Source organism: Aptenodytes patagonicus, chromosome 3 (assembly GCF_965638725.1).
Source record: "Aptenodytes patagonicus chromosome 3, bAptPat1.pri.cur, whole genome shotgun sequence".
In the NCBI taxonomy this organism is placed as follows: domain Eukaryota; kingdom Metazoa; phylum Chordata; class Aves; order Sphenisciformes; family Spheniscidae; genus Aptenodytes; species Aptenodytes patagonicus.
Window position 1 is genome coordinate 74,510,956 of NC_134951.1, and position 20,639 is coordinate 74,531,594.

At 39.4% G+C, this 20,639-nt stretch overlaps 1 protein-coding gene across 1 annotated transcript in view; it reads right to left on the minus strand.

Annotated features, from left to right (window-relative positions):
• Window positions 1–20,368, minus strand: part of CCDC170 (coiled-coil domain containing 170) — a 45,223-nt gene extending 24,855 nt beyond the window's left edge. Inside the window, exons 1-5 of the mRNA XM_076333840.1 lie at window positions 20,282–20,368; window positions 12,799–12,930; window positions 9,260–9,516; window positions 4,739–4,883; window positions 2,767–2,952 (exon numbers count right to left, since the gene is read on the minus strand). Of these exons, the coding sequence (XP_076189955.1) occupies window positions 2,767–2,952; window positions 4,739–4,883; window positions 9,260–9,516; window positions 12,799–12,930; window positions 20,282–20,368 (807 nt within the window). The remainder of the gene's footprint in view (window positions 1–2,766; window positions 2,953–4,738; window positions 4,884–9,259; window positions 9,517–12,798; window positions 12,931–20,281) is intronic.
• Window positions 20,369–20,639: the final 271 nt, after the last annotated feature.

Consider the following 20,639-nt stretch of genomic DNA (forward strand, 5'->3'; position numbering starts at 1 on the left):
TTCTGTTGTTTGCTGTGTGATATTGTGATGCAGCAAGGCTAAGAGAGGAATAGATAAAAATTATCATTCACTTGCTAATGCTGCTCAAATGAAAACCAGCTAACTGCAACAAATACTCAAGTATCAAATATACTAAAGAACATTCTGAATTACTCTCACATATTAACCTTATAACCTGCTAAAGTATTGCTTGAAGGTAACCAACGTGGCTTTCATTTTCTTCATCAAGAATTTCAGAATCTACAATCTGTTTAACTGATCATTAGATAGCTGCCTCCTCCTGGAATATACAGAAAGGCACCTGGTCAAGAGAGGGAGTTCAGAGAAATCCCAAGGAGCAGAAGTGAACAACTACCTAGCAAGAAAAACTGGCAATGATTCAGAGAGGTGGCAGGGAACACTGCCGTGGCCAAGGCTTGCTGGAAAAGACTGACAGAATGCTGCGATGGCCTCTATATGCTTAGGAAGACTTTTGAGAGAAAACTGGGGAAAACGGGCCACCATCTCACTCTGTAATACAGATGATGGTCAATATGTTTGGCCCTGGGAGCTTCAGGCAAACAGAGGCAAGAGTCACTTGTACTCAGTCTGTGCTGGGTAAACTCTGTTACAGGCAACTCCATTAAAGCTCAGAAAACAGTCCAGGAACACGCCGCCGTGTGTGTGTGTCTTCTGGCACAGGAACAGTATGGATTTCTGCTTTTCACCTTCACAGCGAAACACGTCACAACATGTGCAACTCTCTTCATGTGCATATTTAAACTGCGCAAAGTACATAACAAAGTCAAACCAGCTTTATACCACTGATGCCCTTCCTGTAACCTAGTAAGACACCCATCAGGGGAACAGGGGATGCCATACATCCTCCTTTACATATGTGGATTTAAAGCATTTTTTGTTTTTTTACTTATTTTTTCAATACTGACTTTCTTAATATGCTTTTGTGAACACAAAACCTTCTCAACAGATTTACTCAGTATCTGCAAATTTAAGTAGCATTGAAACAGCACTGGAGGAATCTGCAGCCTCTAGATAAGCTCTGATGGCACACACTTCATTTGAAAGGCAATGCTAATAATTTAGCAAGACATTTCTGTAAAATGGGTTAAATAAATTATGTATTTGGCATATGCACAATAATGATAGGAAAATATTTTTCATACATCTAGTTCAACTTTGGAAATGTTTTGGCAGTCAGAGCAAACTTGCAAAACAAGTCACAAATGAAACTCATCTTGGTTTAAAATATCTGCTGATTGTGGCTTACCTAGTGAGCAACCTACACTCTGCCCTTACTCACACTCCCGTGTTTGAAGTGAAGTACGAGAACAGAATGTTCTCAAAAAGGACCTGCTGAAGTTTTTGGTACAGGCTCTCTCTCAGTCCCATTTGAGTCTTTGAAAATTTTACACAGCTTGGTAAGGGGTATTTTCAGCAGTAAGTAAAATTTATGACCCTTGTGGTACTTAACACTTATCTTCCCTACAACAAATCCTTTCTTCTCCAGAGCACACTGTCAGCTATTTCTCATCTCCTAAGTATTTTGCCTACAACCAAATCAGAACACTTTATCCTTTAAAGTGTACGGTGGTGGTCTTCAGGAAAAAAGTAATGCCAGGGAGGCAGGGAAAATGTTGTATTACATTTGAAAACTTACTTGCACAAGGTTGCCTTTATGTTAAAAATTTCTACAAACTCAGTCACACACAGCTCAGCTACATATTTGGCAGTCTAAGTTTCTTCTCTTTTTTATTTAAGTTCTGGCCATCAGCTTTAACCACACTGCCCTAGTACCTGTGGGAAATTTTCATTATGGTTTTAGTGAACTGCTCCCTTTCCACAGTTATCGCTCAAAGTACAAAGTAATAAGGAAAACTGCTACAGAAGCTCACTTTGTTCGTCCATCTTTTGCAATGTACAAAAACTCTTAATGGTGAGTTCTCCTGAGCAATTAAATCCTTAAATCACATCCTTTTCCTTTCCAAATCATATCTAGGTGAATTTGGTGAATACTTGACTTACAACTTAATTTATATTTCTCATTTCAGCATCATTCCTGCTGCATGGATTTTCTCTATGGGTTCCCCACAGCAAAACAGTGCTTTCCTGCAAGAGCCATCCTACTGCCTACAACTTTTTGGGTATGAGTCAACTGAATATTTACAGTTATGAAATACAAGTTTATAACGCAGTGAAACAAGATAATCTAGGGTGTCTGGAAGCCAAGACACTTTACTTCCAGTTCCTTAAGAGAAAGGATAAAATAGTGTCCTATCAATTCAATTTCTCATTAGAATTTTTAAAGAAACTGAGTAGAAGAATCCTCAGAAAACTTGCAATATCACATAAATATTATTTAAAAGAGTATTTTTTTCATTGTTCCATGCTTGTGCCTCAGATATACTCATTAACTCTATATGTTTACACTGCTTTAAAAAACATCTGTTTATTTACCTGTTTGTGCAAGCACAGCAAAGGCTACAACAATACCAAGGAAGCAAAAATATAAATTTGCAAGCATCATCAGAAGACATCAAATCTAAATCAGAACTATTTTATGCGATATTATTGTTTAATCTCCATATATTCTCAAGCTTTCAAAAAGTTGAGAATAACCTTAGAAAAATGTCCTTTTTCGGAAAGACCCTAATCACCGGAAGTCTTTCAGAAGCATTTTTTCTCATACAACTCCTACTGAAAATTAATTTGAAATTTTGAGAAAACATTTGAAAACTAGACAAACATATACATCGTGCAATTATGTACCTTATTAAGTTTTTCCATGTCTTGATAGTATCCTGCTGCCTTTTTCTGCTCCTTGGTCACTTCTGAAACAAGCCTCATGATAGTTTCTCTACTAGCTTTGGACTCCATCTCATGGACATTGATAGTTTCTTGAAGAGCAGCAACCTGGTCTTTTAGTGTCAGATTTTCTTTACATATTTCAGAGACCTAGAGAAATAATTCAAATATTAGTAACTTTTTTAAAGCACTTAACAATTACATATATTCATCCCAGTACACCTGCTCCTAATCATCCCAATAAAGACATGGTGTTTCTGGTGACCCCTAGGTCAGATTTATAATTGCACTCTACTATTCCTTTCTAAAAAGAGTAGAAAGACAATTAAAATGAGAACCATATACCCACCAGAAACCCACACCTTAGTGTAATGTGGTTCAGATTTACTCCCACACAATCTCCATGATCTATTAAACAGGTGGAGAGCTACTCTCGCTGTGTATCTGCACTTGATATGAAGCAGGTCAGAAAATGAAAACAGATCATGCAACTAACTCCACGCGAAAAGCAGACCATTTCAGTTTGGCTTGTTAAGATTTATCTGTCTCATTTGGAACAAGAAACTGAAAGCTGCATTTTATGCTTGAAACTTTTTAGGCATGGGGAGATTTGAGTTAGTAACAGCTATTTCATAAGCATATTCAAGGGCAGGGCCAAATACCCAGTGGTCTGCTGTTCTGAGCATCCGACACCTTGGAAAAAGGAGTCATTTCCAGGATTCTAGGGCTGTTTTGGTACGTTACGCTATTTCCAAGAAGTGGAATAGATGAGTGTGGGCACTTCAAAGAGCGCATAAGGTAAACAAAATACACCCTGACTCCTACTGGCAAGACGTTTATTAAGATTAAGCCACACCAATTCTGTCTTAAATAAAACCATAATGTGGAACAGAAGCTAAATAGACATTCCATGACCCCAAACAGAAAATGCACACAGTTTTCAGCACAAATTAGATTTCCCAACTAGATTTATTACATTGTTAAAACGAGATGTCAACATATGCTTTTTTTTTTAAACTCCAGTTATTTCCTTAACTTAAAGCACGTAGGAGTTACAGCTTAATACAAACATCTTTGCCTCTAATGACAACTAGCCAAGTTTTGTTAGAGTATCTATTACAATTTCAATGTGCTTGCAATATTATGAGGGCAAGGACTGTAAGAAATCACTGTGATACATACCTAGATAATCGTAATTTATTAAGTATTCCTTATAGCCAGAACTCTTATAATAATATGAATATAATGAAACAAAATTTCCCAAAATACCTAGTATGTTCCCAAGTGAAGAAAAATAGGGATAGCAAAGACTAGACAGAACATGAGAAAAATGCAGAAAATTAAGATAAATTGCCCTTCAGCAGCATCGATAAAGGTTAAAAGAGTCTACGAACAATTTTCCTTTCCTAAATGGAAGCTTAGCTTCTGGAACTTCAGAAATATTCTGAAGAGAAATAATGAAGTTTTATGATTAGGTTTCAAAATCACCACACAGTGACTTACAGTATTTTGTTACAGGGCATAGTTCAGGTTGTTTTAGGGTATGCCATTTCAGATGTTTCTACTTAACGGTATGTCGGCTCAAGATAAGTGTTAAGATCTAGCGTACAGTTTACATGTCACCTAGTGACTCCCACTGTTAATGTTTTCAGGAAAGCTTTCAACCAAGTATCTAATCAGGGTTGTACTTAGGAACTACAGGTTGATAAAATATTTATGCAGATAAGACCAGACTGAGTTCACTGAGGTCTATTAGTGTTCAGCGCCTTTGAAAATCAACCCAATATGAAAATAAATCTGTCTTAAATGAGAGCACTGTCTGTAAATCATTATTTAACACAAAGATTCCTGTCTTCATCACTTGCTTTATTTCTTTGACAACCAAATATTTTTCTATTAAATCTCTCTACAGAAACCCTTGCCTACACATAATCACCTTCAACATTAAATGTTCCTGTGGTTTCTCTTTTTCTCTGATGTCTGTCTCCAACAATCCAGAAAGCTGTGTAAGGAGCTCCTCATACTTTCTGCTGATTTTAGAAGCTTGAGTCATGCTTTCTTCACACTCATTCAAATATTTACTAATCAGACAGAAAAAAAAAAAAAATACACACATCAGGATGAATGTTCTCTGAAACAGAATTCTAGGCAAAAGACATTATCCCAAGATTATTGCTAGCTTCTGCATACCACAAAATGAATTTTTAAAGTTACATATAATTCTCTGTATCTGTTATTTAATAGATGTAACTTTTGTTCTTGCCTTATGTGTAAACATTTCTTCATCTTTGCTTTTGATTAGCACTTTAAAGAGTCCTCTATGATCCCAACCTCATTCTCAGAACAAGATTTCAGTAAAACACAAAAACCAGGTAACATCAAAAAACAGTGCCCTCAAGATACTAGAAATGGAGGCTGCAAGCAAAAGCTTAGAAAAAGTAAGGGGGAAGAGATCAAATTACAGTAAAAATATGCTAAAAGCACTTCACATCCCCTCTCTCTCTAATGAAGCTGACGGTGCTGATCAACAAACTCCGGGGAAAGAGAAGCCCCTCCGGACTAATGGAAGTGTAGGACATCCAGAGTACCTACGAAGGGGAGTTTACCAGCAGAAGCAAATGGAGATGGGAGACGCTACTTTGCTGTACATACAGTCTTCTGCAGTGTAACACTACCCACGAACATATGACATGGAGACAAAGAGGGGAAAAAAAGCAGAGACTAGATTCAGGCTAAAGGGACCCATTAAAAAAGAAAATACCAAGGGACTACCGCAAAAGTATGAAGAAAAGGCAGCTTTTTGTCATCAATTTCATCACCCTCAAAAGGTGCCTATCGTGCGGATACATATCCCACATGAAACATCTGTTATCAGCCTTAACAGCAGGTATTGGTTTGTAAATGTTCTATAAGAACAAATAACCAAATAACAGAGCGGTCAGTTTAACTCATTGGCATAAATGTGGTTACATCCCGCCCGTTGCCAGGGACAAAGACAAGTCCAGCAAACAAGCATTGCCACAGTCTGCATAGGTAGCAAACATAGATTGAAATCTTGCTCACGATGCTGCAACGCTGAGCATCACTCCTCAAAAACTACAAAGAAACAGATTAACAAAAATAGCCAACCAAACAAAGCTCAAAATGACCATTAGTGCAATCCAAATATCAACTCCAATACCTCTCAGATAACAGCCATGAGAAAGGCACTCAGTGGTAAAAGCACAGTGCAAGAGAGAAAACTATTGAGCTTCCAGTTGAGAAAGAAGGTACTTTCTAAAGCAAGTTCTTCACAAATATTTGAACGCTAGAATAAAACAAGATGTGAGATTATCACCAAACAGCTGTCTAGAGCAAATATTTTATTGAAACTCATTTGCTTATCAGAGCATAGCACTATTCTCAGTTTTCAAGATGGGCATGCTAGCCATTTCTGGACTCATTCTTTTCCATTTCTGATTTCTTCCTCTCTAGGATGGCGATCAAACAGGCAACAGAGCATCGCTCCATAGTCAAAAAGCAGCATGAGACTCCTATAGAAAACACCCAGTGAGTGCGAACTCAATACGTTAAATAGTTATAAATCACTAAGCAAAAGAGATGGTCCATGAAAAAATTTAAGATGTTGCCTTAGGAGGGAGATCAGCACAGTTGTCAATGCTGCAAAGTGGAGGAGAGTGGAAGAATAACAAAGGGGAATGGAAAACATTAATTACTGCTCCAGACAGGACGAGGATAGTTCCATGTACTACCGCACAGCACACACCGTGAGCCAAAAGAGCTCTGCCTTCTGCAGCAGGCACTGGCCCTCAGAAAACAAGTGCCTCACAGCTTTCTCACCTCCAGGCACCTTCCTCTCCTCTATAGCGCCAGCAAAACTAAGCTGTGAGATGGTCGCTAAATTGCTGTCCTGAGGAGGGGCATGTCAGAAGTGAAAAGATATGAGACTCCAGACATGCCATACATGCACACCTATACGTTAGAATATTGTGAGATTGACCGCCAACCCCGCAAACTGTTCTGTGGCTCTGAAAAATCAAGGCACACAGAACCATGCCTGCTTCTAAAAATAAACAATCTGAAGTACAAAGCACATACTTGACAACTCTACGAATAACCCAATCCAATAGGGCCATAAAGGTTTGAGCACCTAGAAAATAGGCAATCAGGTACAAAAAAGTAGAAAGCAGCTCTTTCACAGCTTTGCTAGCTCTTCAGAACTAATGAGCAAAGAGAAGGGGGGAGGGAGCTTTTCACAGTTCAGGCTCTAAAAGTACCTTGGCAATAGAGCTGTTGAGTAGAAAAGCACCGTTTTCAATAGGAGAGGTGTACATCTTGGAAACCAATCACAGAATTCATTAAATATTTTTTACTATACCCCTAGGTATAGAATGTAAATGTGCATTTCTTGCCTACTGGCTTGCTCTTCCCTTTTATTAGTGGTTTTCAGTGAAAATCTTTCTTCAATACCTAACTAGGACTAGTCATGTGCCACGTGCTACTAAGGTGGCCAGACTAAGCGACTAAAGTTCATTAAGTCAATACATTGACTAGTATTGTGGCACATGTAACCATCAGCTGAGGATGAGAAAAAGCTTTGAAAGCATACTCTGTAGATTCGTGACCAATCTAACATGTTTGTTCCTTCCGAAAGGGCAGACTCACCCTCCATTTGTCCCTTCCCTTTTTCCAGCACTCCAGTGGTACACTCCAGGTGCACAACGAACCGGACCTGGGATTGGTAGAGCTGGAAATTAAGCTTTTTATTTTGCTCACATCTCTCTTGGAGCAGTTCCCTCGTCCCGATCACCATGCAGCAACACAAACAGAAGTGCTGACACAAGTGTCACGGGCAAAACAGAGCAGCCAGGACCACACTAGGAGCGACAGTACAGATTTATGCCACATAAAATTGATCATGTCACTGTAACGATAGGCTAGTGTGATACACAGTATTTCGGCAGTTTTCTCCCAGTGAGTCAGGCAAACAGGATAGAAGTTTTCTTCCTTTCCCCCCCCCCCCCCCAGAAGTAGCATTTTAAAGAATCTTAACAACCATTATCTCAGAGACCGTGATGTTTTCTGTGTCGCTAGGATGCATAATACACTTCCTGGCTTAGCTATCTCCTCACTTATATGGGGATCATATCTAAAATCTTTGGCGATCAACATCAGCACCCTCCAGGCAGGACTTTTGGCAAATCAGCTGGTAATAGACAAGTGCACTGCAATGGATTTCTCTAGATTTTAAAATAACTTAATTATCCACTTCTAACGCACAAAGCCTGTAAGAGCTGTGCAAAATACTGATTAGGGAAATTCAGACATCTGGTGAACACTCAACCTTGCTCTTAACTAGACAATATTGAGAGAGACATGGATATTAGCCTTGTAATGGTGGAAAAAAAAATCCATTATAGAAGTCTGTAAGGTGTCTCTTAACATACTGTGACTCACACTGATTTTGTAATTTTAGAGTTCAGAATATTTTCACACCAATTTTATTTGTGATTAGTCTCCATCCCACAGACACGAAATATTAGCAGTTATGCAGAACTGACAGATCAGTGCTCTGACACACTATGCTAAGAACAGTATAGTTAAGGATACTATCTTTTATTAAAAGTTTTATGCAATCAGTATGCATGTTAAAAAAAAAAAAAAAAAAAACCACAACACACAGCAATGTCCAGAAGAAAGCAGAAGAAAAGTCACTCAAAGCTAACATTACTGAAAGCTGAACAAACGTTAACCAAACATTAACATGCTCCCGTCAGGATGCTACTAACTAGGAATTATACCATATTTTCTTTATTACACTGCTCCTAACGGACAGCTTTACACTAAGGAAGAAATTCACTTGACACTGTTCTGGTTCCAGCTGTGACACATAAGAGGGCAAAAGAGACCGAAGTGGTGCAGCAGCACAGTCACTCACCACCACATGGCCCATACAGCATGTCAAGTGACAGGTAAATGTCTGCAAAAGATGCCACATGATAAGGATAGACCAGGACACTAGACCATAGTTGCAGGTACTGCCCATCACAAGCATGCTATGAAAGGCACAAAGTTTGCCTCAGTGCCATACATGAAAATACCTGAATGAAGAAACCATACATACTGTTTCTACTGCACTCAGACAAATGGCACTCTGTGCTCATTTTCTGTAAATATTGAGGTTACACCAAGCTGACTCATGTCATCATTTATCCTCCGAAGGACAAAATTCTCAAAACCCCATTTATGGGCTAACAACTCAAACCAAAATTAAAATTTCAAAACCTTCCACACACTCGGGTACAATGGTTGTGCAAGGCATTGTAACAGAATTCAGATCTGCGATGAAGTCTGTCCACCAACGTACTTTTCTGCATTGACAACTGCACCATTCTGTTATCCCAAACAAAAATTTTTTGTTTCTCATGACATGTTTCTCATGTCACACGAATCTTACTGAAGTTTGGCATTTTGCTCATGAAGCTCATCCTTCAGCTCCCAGTTCTCCTTGAATGCTGCCTGAGCTGTCAGCTCAGCCTGGTTTTTAGAAGTGGCAAGCACACATGCCTCTTCCTCCATCTCCTGAATTCGGGATTGCAAAGACAGTAGGCGAGACATCTGTCTAGCATTGTTTTCCTTGTAGCTTTCAGCTTCAGCCTTCAGCTCTTGAAAAGAGGCTTCTTTAGAGACCATTCTGGACCTGAGTTCAAGAAGCTATAGACAAAAACTCATTAAACAAAGGAAGAATAATTTTGCCCAGGCTGAAATATGTGACTGCACTACAAGTTCAGCAATGTGACAAGAAACACATTTTAGAACAAAAGACTCAGAGTTTTCTATCACTACAAGACTGAGTGGAGGGACGCCACTTTATTTTCATATAACTAGGAAAAAGCAATGGAAGAAAGGGGTTTGTAAAAACAAAAGCTGCTGTTGTGTAATACAATACAACTTTTCAAGATAATCTCTTACAGGAAGATAAATTTATTTACAAATTCAGAATTCAGGAAAAGCCCACCTTAAGTTCTGCTGTGCAGCCTTAACTCACCTCCCTTATGCATCTGCATTATAATCCAGTCATCAACACCACTATTCTCTCTTTTTTGCCTGCCTCCTCCCTGCTCCCAATTCCGGTGCACAATTCTACAGATAATCTATAGCTGTGGGGAGTTGTAACAGTAAAGTATCCTATCGTATGAGGGTGGATCCTTTTGATGATTTGCAGCATATTCAGAAGCAAAGAAATTTTTGGAGACTTGTGGTGTAGGCAGCCTCTTCTCAGCTTATGCAAATAGTTATTTTATGGTCTGATAATCCAATCAAATGTAGCTGGACTTACACAGAAACAGCAAGAGAACTTTTTAAGGAAGGGTGGTAGGAGGAACATCACCACCAAAAGTCAAGGACCTGTTCCAGAGACAATGCTAGAGCTTCCAAACAGTTCATGGAGTTCAGTTGTTTTTCTTTACTTTCCCCTCTCTCTTTTCATTAAAAATACCATTTTCCATTGAACTATTTCTGCTACAATCTTCTTTAAAAGACTGAGCTTGAGACAGATACACCAGGCACATAAAATTTCAGTGTATTTTGTTTTGTTAAAAGGAACAAGTAATTTAAAGTGGATTTTTTGTCACAAGAAGTGTTAAGGCATGTTTCAGCTTTCCTGACAATTCCAATTATAAGCAGCAAGATATAATCCAAAACATTTATCTCCTACTACATAAAATTAACAGGCAAACAATTAAGCCACATTAACTGCTCTTTACGACATGTGCTAGGGTTTTTAACTTGTGGATTTTTAAGACATTAAGCTGCAAATTCACGGCTCTGCCAGAGGCTTCCAGTGTGACCAAACCCAAGACACTCAGAGAAATTCCAGGAGGCCAGTGAGCCAACTGAACAGTGACTGCCTTGGAAAAGAGAGGTCCTGCTTCCCCTGCTCCCAGCCACGCACGCCTGTCCTCTCCCTCACACCAGCTCTGGTATTTGTCCGACTCCTCCACAAACTTAACTAACGCAGCTGACAGAAAAGAATTCACTTTCTACAGAGGAGGAGGAGGAGGAAGGGGAGCTGGCCATGTCACAGAGAAAAGGCTAACACTGAGGAGTTGGGTAGGAGGATCACTCTTGCAGCAGCAGCATAGTCTCTGATGAGCTTATGCTTCACCTGCAAGCACTGATTCATCAGACACTTTGGAGCTGAAATAAAGCAGCACTGATTTTGAGAAAAGCAGCTCTGCCTTTTCCCAGGCTCATGGGCTTCATTTCCATACTCCACCCTCTTCTTTGTGCTAGCAGAAGCACTTACATGGCTACAAGGTGAAATAAGATTTGGAAACTGATCTGGCTAAAAAACAACCCAGAAGGAGAGGCTTTATTTTTCAATTGCATCAGTTCCCCAACAACACAGTGCACCGTAAAACTACACATACATCTGTGCCACACAAGGGATGGGGCAGCGTGGGGAAGGAAATGAGCAGCTGAAACAATAGGATTGCTTTGCTTGGCAGCTGGACCAAGCTATGGTAGCTTAAAGCGTTCACAACTTTAAAACTTCTCTGTGGTTCAACTCCCCATCTGCAAAATGTGATATTTTTTACTCTGTCCATTGTCTTTGTGGTCAGTTCCAACAGCAGAAAAAGCAAGAATAATCCCATATCATGAGTTTTACAGAGCACTCAGCAGAACAGGGCTCTGACCTCAACTGGGTCATGAAGGTCTTTATTAACAAGAGCATGAACAGCTGCTTTCTCGACTATTCTTTCACTTTTGCAAGCACAGTGCTGAAAGAATCTATAAATCAGTCTGTCATGCTGGCAGTAACGCCATTAAACATTTGCAGTAACAAATTCTTTCTATGAGAACATGAGATTCTGTATGGCTTTTTAGAATTGAAACTTAAAAGTACTGGTCCTGGATAGCCATTAAATGTAGAGGACCTCTGCAGTAATTTCAGGATCAACTGGTCAAATTCAAGCTTCGACAATGGACATTCACCCCTGTAGTTCTGACTGGATACTCTATTAACAATTCAGTCTCATACAATATTACATGTTCTTTCTGTTTCCCGTATTCAGCTATCCACAATTACAGAATTTTATTTCATTGATAGAGCCTTTTTTAATGTTCATGTGCTATGCAAGTATATTGCAAAGTACTTTACAATGTACAATAGAAATACACATTTGTAAAATGTACAGATGTTTAACTATGTTTTACTAGTTGGAGTCTGTCAAACTTTATGTATCTATATATATTTATGTATCTGTGAATATTTATGAATGTATACACCTAAATCTAGGTATGTAAATAAACATAAGCACTTCATGTCTCCTAAAGGCAAATTTGACTCTGTTTTAAAACTGACCACTGCCCACACTGCTGAACTGGATCAAATCAATCTTATTCAGTCATATGTTAAAAAAAAAAAAAAGTACAGAAACTCTAAAAATTATCCTCTAATAAATCCTCTCTCCTAAGAACCACCATTCCCACAGCAGGGATAGCAGAAAAGGATGTGCATGTGTTCTTCAGCCTCTCTAGTTACAATCAACCGCATTAGCTCAGTCACAACTTCACTGGTGATGAAAGCAAAGCAAATTTGGGCAGCTGTAACTTAAATAAAGTGGAGGAATAGGTGAGGATGTGCAGTTATATCTTAACTCACCAGCAATAGGAGGACATCTATCAGAACTTTTATGGAACCACAATTTAGAAATATTAACTTTCAGGTTTAATTACAAAAGATTGCATTTAGGTGATGATGATAAAAAGCTAGACTGCTTCAAATCTTTCAAATATAAGCTCATAATCAGTTCATGAACACAGAAGCAAGCAGAGTAAAAATCGCATGGAAATTCTATGCTACAAGAAACAAAAGTTCTGTATCAAAAGCAAGAAGTTTTGGACTTTCTGAAAACTTTCTATTCTCTGCAGAAAGTGACTGTAGAGAATCCTCAGGTTTGGAGAAGGATTTGGAAGTATTTTTAAATGTACCTCTGACTGGGCACAATCATACTTCGCTGAAAGTGCTGCAAGTTCACTTTGAGCAGTTTCAGCTGCAGCTCGATAGTGATTCATCTGCTCTCTAGTGACAGGAATATCCAAAAGAACGCGATCATGTGATTCCTGGGAAGACAGTATGAAAACAAAACCATTAGACATTGCATTTTTTTGAACGTTTTTGCTCGAGTGCTTTTTTGTTTGATGAGGCTGCTCAAGGGCATCTATTCCAAATATGTTATTCCCAGAGTAACTAACCCTTACTGGAAAAATAGGATAAACAGTCACTTTTCTACCAGTCACCACTTTCATCTGCAAGTTCAGCCATCAACATCAGTGCTAAAGTACATCGGCACGTAAGATATTCCCCCTCAACAGTCCCATGGCCTCCCACTATTTTCAGCTCAGGTTGTTCCCTGCAGTTTCAATGTATTCAGCAACATTCAAAAGGTCCCTCATCTACAAACTTATCCAGTCACTCCTTCAACCCACATAAACTTTAACCCAAAGGGAGTCTTCAGGTGTCTCTTATGCGAAGAACTACTTTGGGTTTTAGACTTCAGTTACGTTGCATGCCCTGTCATTTTTATGTTGGAAGAAATGGTGAAAAAAAGCAATGGTTATCAATCCTCTCCGTGCCACTCACGATTTTGCAGATTGCTATCGTATCTCATCTCCAGTCTCTCTACCGTGTTGAGGAGTCCACGTCTACTCAGACACTCCTACTTGCTCCTCAAAGTCACTTTTTGGCTTGCCCATTTGTGCTTTTACTTCTAATCTGCCAAGGCTAAAGGTCCTTTTGAACTCTGTCACTTGGACGTAACTTCAGCTTTCTGAACGATGCTTTCTCGTCCCCGGCAATCACCATACTGACTTCCTTTCACCCTTCTTCAAGCCCTTCTGATAGACGGCAAGCACTGGCTCTGTACTTCTAGCAGTCTCCTTCATACCACTTGCGTAACTCTTTTAGATGTGCCTTTTAGACTCTTTGTAGTAAGCTTTCTCATTCTTGTGTGGTTCTGTTCTTCTACAGTAGAGCAGAAATGCATTGGATTTCTTGGCCTTTGTTACTTAAATCTTTCAATATGAAAATTCAGACCTGAGGTCTTGATAGGAGTTTCATTAGTCAGAACATTTTTTTCCCAATCAACAGTGACTACAAAATGATGAAATTTAACATCTTCAGAACAAGACTGTGTTTAGGTGATGATGGGAGCACACGTGGCAGAGCACAGAACATGAGATTTTTATTCCGTCAGCTCCCACACAGGACAAACAAAACTGCAATCCTAGTGCATATAGGCATACATTACAAAATGTAAATCTCCCCCAGTTAATAACTGCTGTTGAAACAAGGTATTCCAATGGAGACAGAGACAAAATGTCTTCACTCCACGCTCTTCTACATCAGCGTTAGTTCCAGGCCGAGATAAATTACAAGTTCAGCTCCTACCCATTCTAAATAGAAAAAAATGAACAGCTTTCTAAATAGGTGAACATCTAGTAAAATAAGCTTCTACCAAGAAACGCACAAAGAAATCCCTGGGGAATAAGGTAAAACTACTAGTTTGGACTGTAGCAGAAGATAAATTACCTCAGATTAGTTTCTCTACTATTGTCAACTCTTTTCTTTAATCTTTCTTCAATGCACTAGTACACACTGGATTACATCCATCAAGTTTAATCATATTCACCTCCCTCAAAGACACTCAGCTGTGCTCTTTCACAAAGGAGTTGCCACTCTCATCAAGACAGACTAATACTTCTAGTACAGCTCACGGCCATATACAACATAGTAAACAATTTCTGAGATAAAAGGGCTGCTAATTTTCTCAACACTTTATCACCATTCTGAGGGAGTGAGGGAAGGCATGTGCTGTCTCTTTGCTACTTTGTCTTCTTTTTTGCTTTACTCCACTTGTTTCACATTGTACAACCACGTGAAATTCTTTGATGTGGAGAGGTGTTTTTTTTCACTCTGTAATACACCAAGGCTCCAAAACCATGGCTGGAGCTTGCAAACAGTAACACTGTGTATGTTATTATATTTATATTACTGTATTGATGTATGTCGTCTTTTTCTTCCCTAAACAAACACAACCACTTATGACTCTACAGAAAGAAGCAATACATGTCAAAACTGATGAAATAAAAAAAATTCAGAGCATAGCTGAAGAAAGAAGTCCCCTGTTCAGCAGCAATAATCAACATAAGAAAACTCTTTACAGATGGAACTTCTGAAACCTACATTTGTCATACAAATCTAGATTTTAAGATGATGAGCACTTTAAAGATGCAGATACACATCCAGAAGGATTTAAAAGAGGTTTAAATGAAGCCAGGTACAAAAGTCAATGGGAATTACCATTTCACTCATTTACAGTCTTAGCGAGATTTACAGAAGCAGATCTCTGCATCCTCCAGTGCCTTAGTAAATATGAAGCTAACCATACATGGTGACACCATGCTAGGAAAGTTGGTATGATTATCGTACTTTTGGCAGGGAATGTGCATGCTTTAAGTAAATAGTTTTCTATGTTTTGCCAGCAGCCATTCACGAGTCTGATCATTAATCATACCTATAACAATGCAATTAATTTGGCATGACTCTACTATGGGGTAAAATTTGTAATGCAGATGTGCCACTTTTGTATCTCTGGAAAAATTCAGATTTGTAATGTTTCATGAGTACTATGTAGTTTATACTGATTACTGTTAAGAAAATAGAATTAATAAAGTGTTAAAAAAATAAGAGGCAGTAGACAGGAGAAGCCTTAATATATTATCACTCAATCAGCTCTAAATAATCCAGGTTTTGGGTGTTTCTCCCACTCCCGTTATTAACTTTTTTGATCCCTTTCCACTTACCTGCAAGTAAATGAAGTCTTCATTTCATTTCAAATGCTAAACGGAAGCTAAACTTATATTTACAATACTTAAGAGTAATATCTACTTGGACCTTTGGCTTTATTAGCAATAGGCATTCTTTAGAAGACCAACAACATAAGGTCATTGTTGTTATTGTGGAGTTTTTTGTTTTCATTTTTTACCAAATAACCACTTTCACCTCCCTGGTATCCGGCCTGTAGTTGGCAATCTTCACCCGATTCAGAAACAACAGAACTTCAACAACATTCAGTAGTTTTATACCTCATCATATACTTTGAAATCAGCCAACTGTTCAAGTCACTCCCATTCTGCTTTTGTCAGCTTTTCTTTTATTTCCTTATTTCTTATTTCAACCCTGGCAAATGCTGCTACCACTGCCACTGCCCCCCCTTTCCCAAAATATATATATTTTAAAAAATCTCTATTGAAACAGAAAGCCCTCAGTAAGCATTCAAGCACTGACCACTACCCTGAGTGACTTGCCAATTCATTGCCTCTTTCCCATAGCAGACAGGCACTACTCAGGACAGTGATTTCTTCTTCCTGTTTCCAAAGCGCCTAAGAACATTGGGATTGGCATACCAAAAATAATGACTCACGAACCTTTGTCAACTCCGTTCTTCCTTTGCTTCTACGGAAGAAATCGGGGGGAGGGGGGAAAAGGGGCTGAAAATTAAATAGATGTGCAATGTGATGACACATGACATTAATTTTTCACAGACCTGCTTTACTAAACTATGTCATAGGTTACCATCAGCAAAGTAGGGCATAAAAGCAGAACACTGTAGGAAAGCTTCCCTAGCCTATGAGCTTTGATGGCCTCCACAATATTCAAACCCACATCTAACTAAAACAGACTTCTTAACTTTGACTTCTCTGGGTTACATTTACTGGTTCAGCTGCACAGTCAGGCTTTGTGCAGTTATCACTTCCTCTTGCTACTGCTTTTCATGTGCTCCAAATTTTTATTTCCTCTCTTCTTTTATCCTGCATCTCTTCTACCCTGATAAATTTAAAAAAAAAAAAATCTGAGCAATAAGCACGTGATCTATCTTAGCAGAACTACATCTTTTTTTCTCCTCAGATGATAAGGTAACTAATGGGTCCTTTTTACTGACATATTTATACAGAACTTAGTACACTGGTTGGACTCAGTGGGCTATTCAATAATTTCCATAAATCCCAGTGTCATAACAGTTCATATTCTGAAAACAAACAAAATGAGATATCCTGAATCTGTAATATTTCTTCCTAAGACAAATTAATATTCATGGGTGTATATGTGCATAAAAATTGTTCTAATTTCTGAAAATACAATGCAGCAGCACGGTTTATTATTATTATTTGCTGCACCCAGAATGAAGATGACATCCAACGTGAAGTACTGGGAAGAACGTGCAGTTAAAAAATTTCCATGCAGAATTTACCTCCCTAAGAAATCACAAAGAAATGTTAGTCCCCAAACCTTCTGTTGGATCCATGGGAGGCTAAGGTGCCCTTCAAAGCAACGGGGATGAAGAAGAATTCATTTTGCATGGGCTGAACTGCTGGAAAAGGGATCTTAAACGTTATGTTTTGATTGTAACTATTCTAACTACAGCTAGAAACTTAATATTAAAAGTTTGTTGCCATCCAGAAGCTAACTAGCTTAATTTTCTGATTAAACAATCAAAACATGTTCTAAAAAGGCCATTTTCAAAACTGTCTTGTATAAATTGATTTAAAAAGAAAAGAAAATTCTACTTCAGCATGCAGGGAATATTCAATTTTTATTTTATTTTGCAAAATAATCTATCCTAGGATAAAGACAGACAAGTTTTAGAGTACCATTTTTTCGTAAGATCTGCAGGATAAAATGCAAATCTTTATATAAATAACTACAAGTTACATGACAATCAGGCGCTGGACAGTTTTTAGAGATTCATTTCTGAGTCAAACGGAGGGAAGGCCATTGCAGATTTTGCTTGGTAGCAGCAGCTAGCCAGCCAGCCAGCATGCACATCACTTCAGAACAGCCACAGCAGCTTCACACACCAATGACTGTGAGAAGGGTAAGCCACTGTTACGCAGTAAGTCAGATTTTGTTAACTTATGAAAAAAAGACTAACGTGAATTGGAGTAATTTAGAGAAAAAAAAAACACAACAAAAAAAACCACAACTGTTCACAAATTAACCATCTTGTACGTATATTTTGGGTAAGGCTGACTTCTTTCTAGATAATAATTTGCCCAATTTGCCTATCAGAGATCTCAAAACGTTTGTAGTGATAATGCTTTATCATCAAGTTCAAAATTTGCAAGTAACTTTTCAAAACCATTTCAGTTCTGTCAGTTTCTCTTTCACATTATAAAATGCCAGAAATATCCAATTACTTTTGATCACTTCCCAGTCGGTGAAGTCCTCTTTCCCCTCTCTGATTTCTGCCTGCAACCTGGCCCAACTCATTGCTTGCAGTTTTTGTGTGTGCAATTCTGAAAAGTTCTTTTTTTGTCGTTGTTATGTGTCTGTGGAGTTTTTATGCATTAGTATACTGTTCCAGAAACACGTAAAACTAAGTAAGGTGTTCCCAACAGCTCAAATAAATTACCAAAGAGATTTTCTAAATTCCTTTCAGAAGGGTACTGCTTAGCTCTACCCTCCTCCCTTTGCAGTAATCATTGAAAGGTATTACTGAAAGATAAAAATCACTCTCTGGTGTTGTTCATCTACTGAAGAGGCCAATTTCAAGCTTGATTAATAGGCCCCAATGAAAGTTTCGTGACAATCAAACTTTTAGTCTTGCCCTCTACTACTACAAGCAGCAGTTAAAGCGTTTTCATCTTTCATTTTCCTCTCTGTTAGGATGAGGTGACTTTGCATCTAAATATAATAAATGTGTTTAATATGATGAAAGACAGCAGTCATCTCAAGGCAATTACAGAAACGCATCACCTACTGTAAATATTACTTAAGATGCTTTTTGTTTTACTTCATCCTTTGGCTAAATTAAGGAATTTGGATCTCCTCTGATGCTTTGTCTCACAGCTTTTCCAAAATGAATAACGAGAAGGAGCTGAAGGAGCTGCTGTGTTTAGTCTCAAAATAATAAAAATTGCTAAGACAAAATTTAGGGGAAAAATGTGACAAAATTAGGTGCTTATGCAGGGATTTTTGCAAACCACTTATTGTTCTACTGTTTTTACTTTACCAGTGCTGAATAGAGTTAAATAACTTTTGTAAGAGAATAACTTAAATGAGAGATTTAAAAAACAGACCATCATGCAATACCAACTCTTGCAATTTTCCTACAATGCCTACTATACTTTACTACAGTGAATGAAAGGCAAATATTTTGGATATATTTAAGTGTGTTGGCATATACACAATTAAGACCGATCAGTGCTGTAGTTTGATTTGCCTTTTGTAACCCACATTTTATAAATACATGGTTCCTAATGTACTGCTGAGTCACGAAAGTAACATTCACAAGCTGTTTGACTTCAGGTTGGTAGGATGTAGAGCAGGTTACTGTCAACTCTGTAACTAAGCAGCGCTAACGAGAACTTCATAATTGGGTCAAAACAGTCATATTTAATATAATGGCGGTTGATTTTGCCATGACAAACTACCAAAATTCTGTATTTTTTGTCTCAGAACAATATAGCATAATTACAAAACTGATATTCAACTATTGAGATACCGAGCAGTTCACACACTAATAAATTGTTTATCCTTTGAAATACGAAACCACTGCAAGTTTTCTACTGTATCTTTAGTACAAAAGAGTTTGATCTGTTTAAGCAATATCCTCAAGCGTCTCCTTTAAATTCACATCAACGCCAGCAAACCAGTTTCAAAGGAAGAAGAAATGCAAAGAAGAAATTCTTAGATAACTATAAATTCCTACTCCATGAAAGATACTCCCTTCTGCAACACTTAATAAGAAAGAACTTTCGTCCTTGAATTTGTAAAGATAAGCTATAATGATCAGCTGAAGTTCACTGATCTACAACTGAAGCGCATATCTACTGCCGCATAAAGCTCTGCAGCTGCACAAGTTGTTTTTTAAAAAAGACGAAATGAAATTTAAAATTGAAACGATAACTTGCAAGGGGGGTTTACAGTCAGCCTCAATGTCAGTCGCCCTCCACACAAACAGCCGACAGAAAGCTATTGGAGACCAGGGGTGGCAGGGGGGGATTTTTCCAAAATCAGGGCTTTATTCTCTAATAGAGGAACTGCAAAAAAAAACCAAAAACAAAAACCCAAACAAAGCAAAACCCTCTACTCTTTCCGAGTTCCCCCCCGTCCCTCTGCTACCGCCCAGCTTTGCCCTGTGCCGGACGGCGGGGCACGCCACCCTCGGGGGCGCTCACGGGAGCCCGCGGGCGCCTTGCAGCGGCCCGGCCCGGCCCAGTCGACGGCAGCCCGCCAGGCTCGGTCGCCGAGGCCAGCCCCGTCCTCCGCGCCCGGGCTGCCTCCCCCCCTGCTCTTCCCCGGGGACGCGGTGCCGGGGCGGGCCGCTGCCTCCCGCCCGCAGAAACCACCGTCTCCCCCGCAGGCGGGCCGCAGGGCCGGGCCGCTCCCCAGCGCCCAGCGGCGCAGTACCTCCGCTGCGCTGCTGCCCCTGTCAGCCGGCCGAGGGGCAGCGGAGGCCGCGCGGGGCCCGCCACTGCCGGCCCCGCCGCTGCTCATGGCGGCCGCCGCCGTGCCGTCGTCCCCCTGGCAACGCGAAGCGGGCGGTGCGGCCTGCGCCCTCCTCTGCCCGGGCGGGCAGGCTGCGGGGCTTCCAGCGTAGGGGTCGCAACGGGGTCCCCTGGTTAGGGAAGGGGGGGACAGGTCTCGGTGTCTGAAGGTGAACGGTCTTTACAAAGGGATGCTCACAGAAACGTTTTTTCCACTTCAAATAGACATTACACAACAAAACTTTATAAAAACCTGAGAAAATTACCTCAAAATTTTCCTC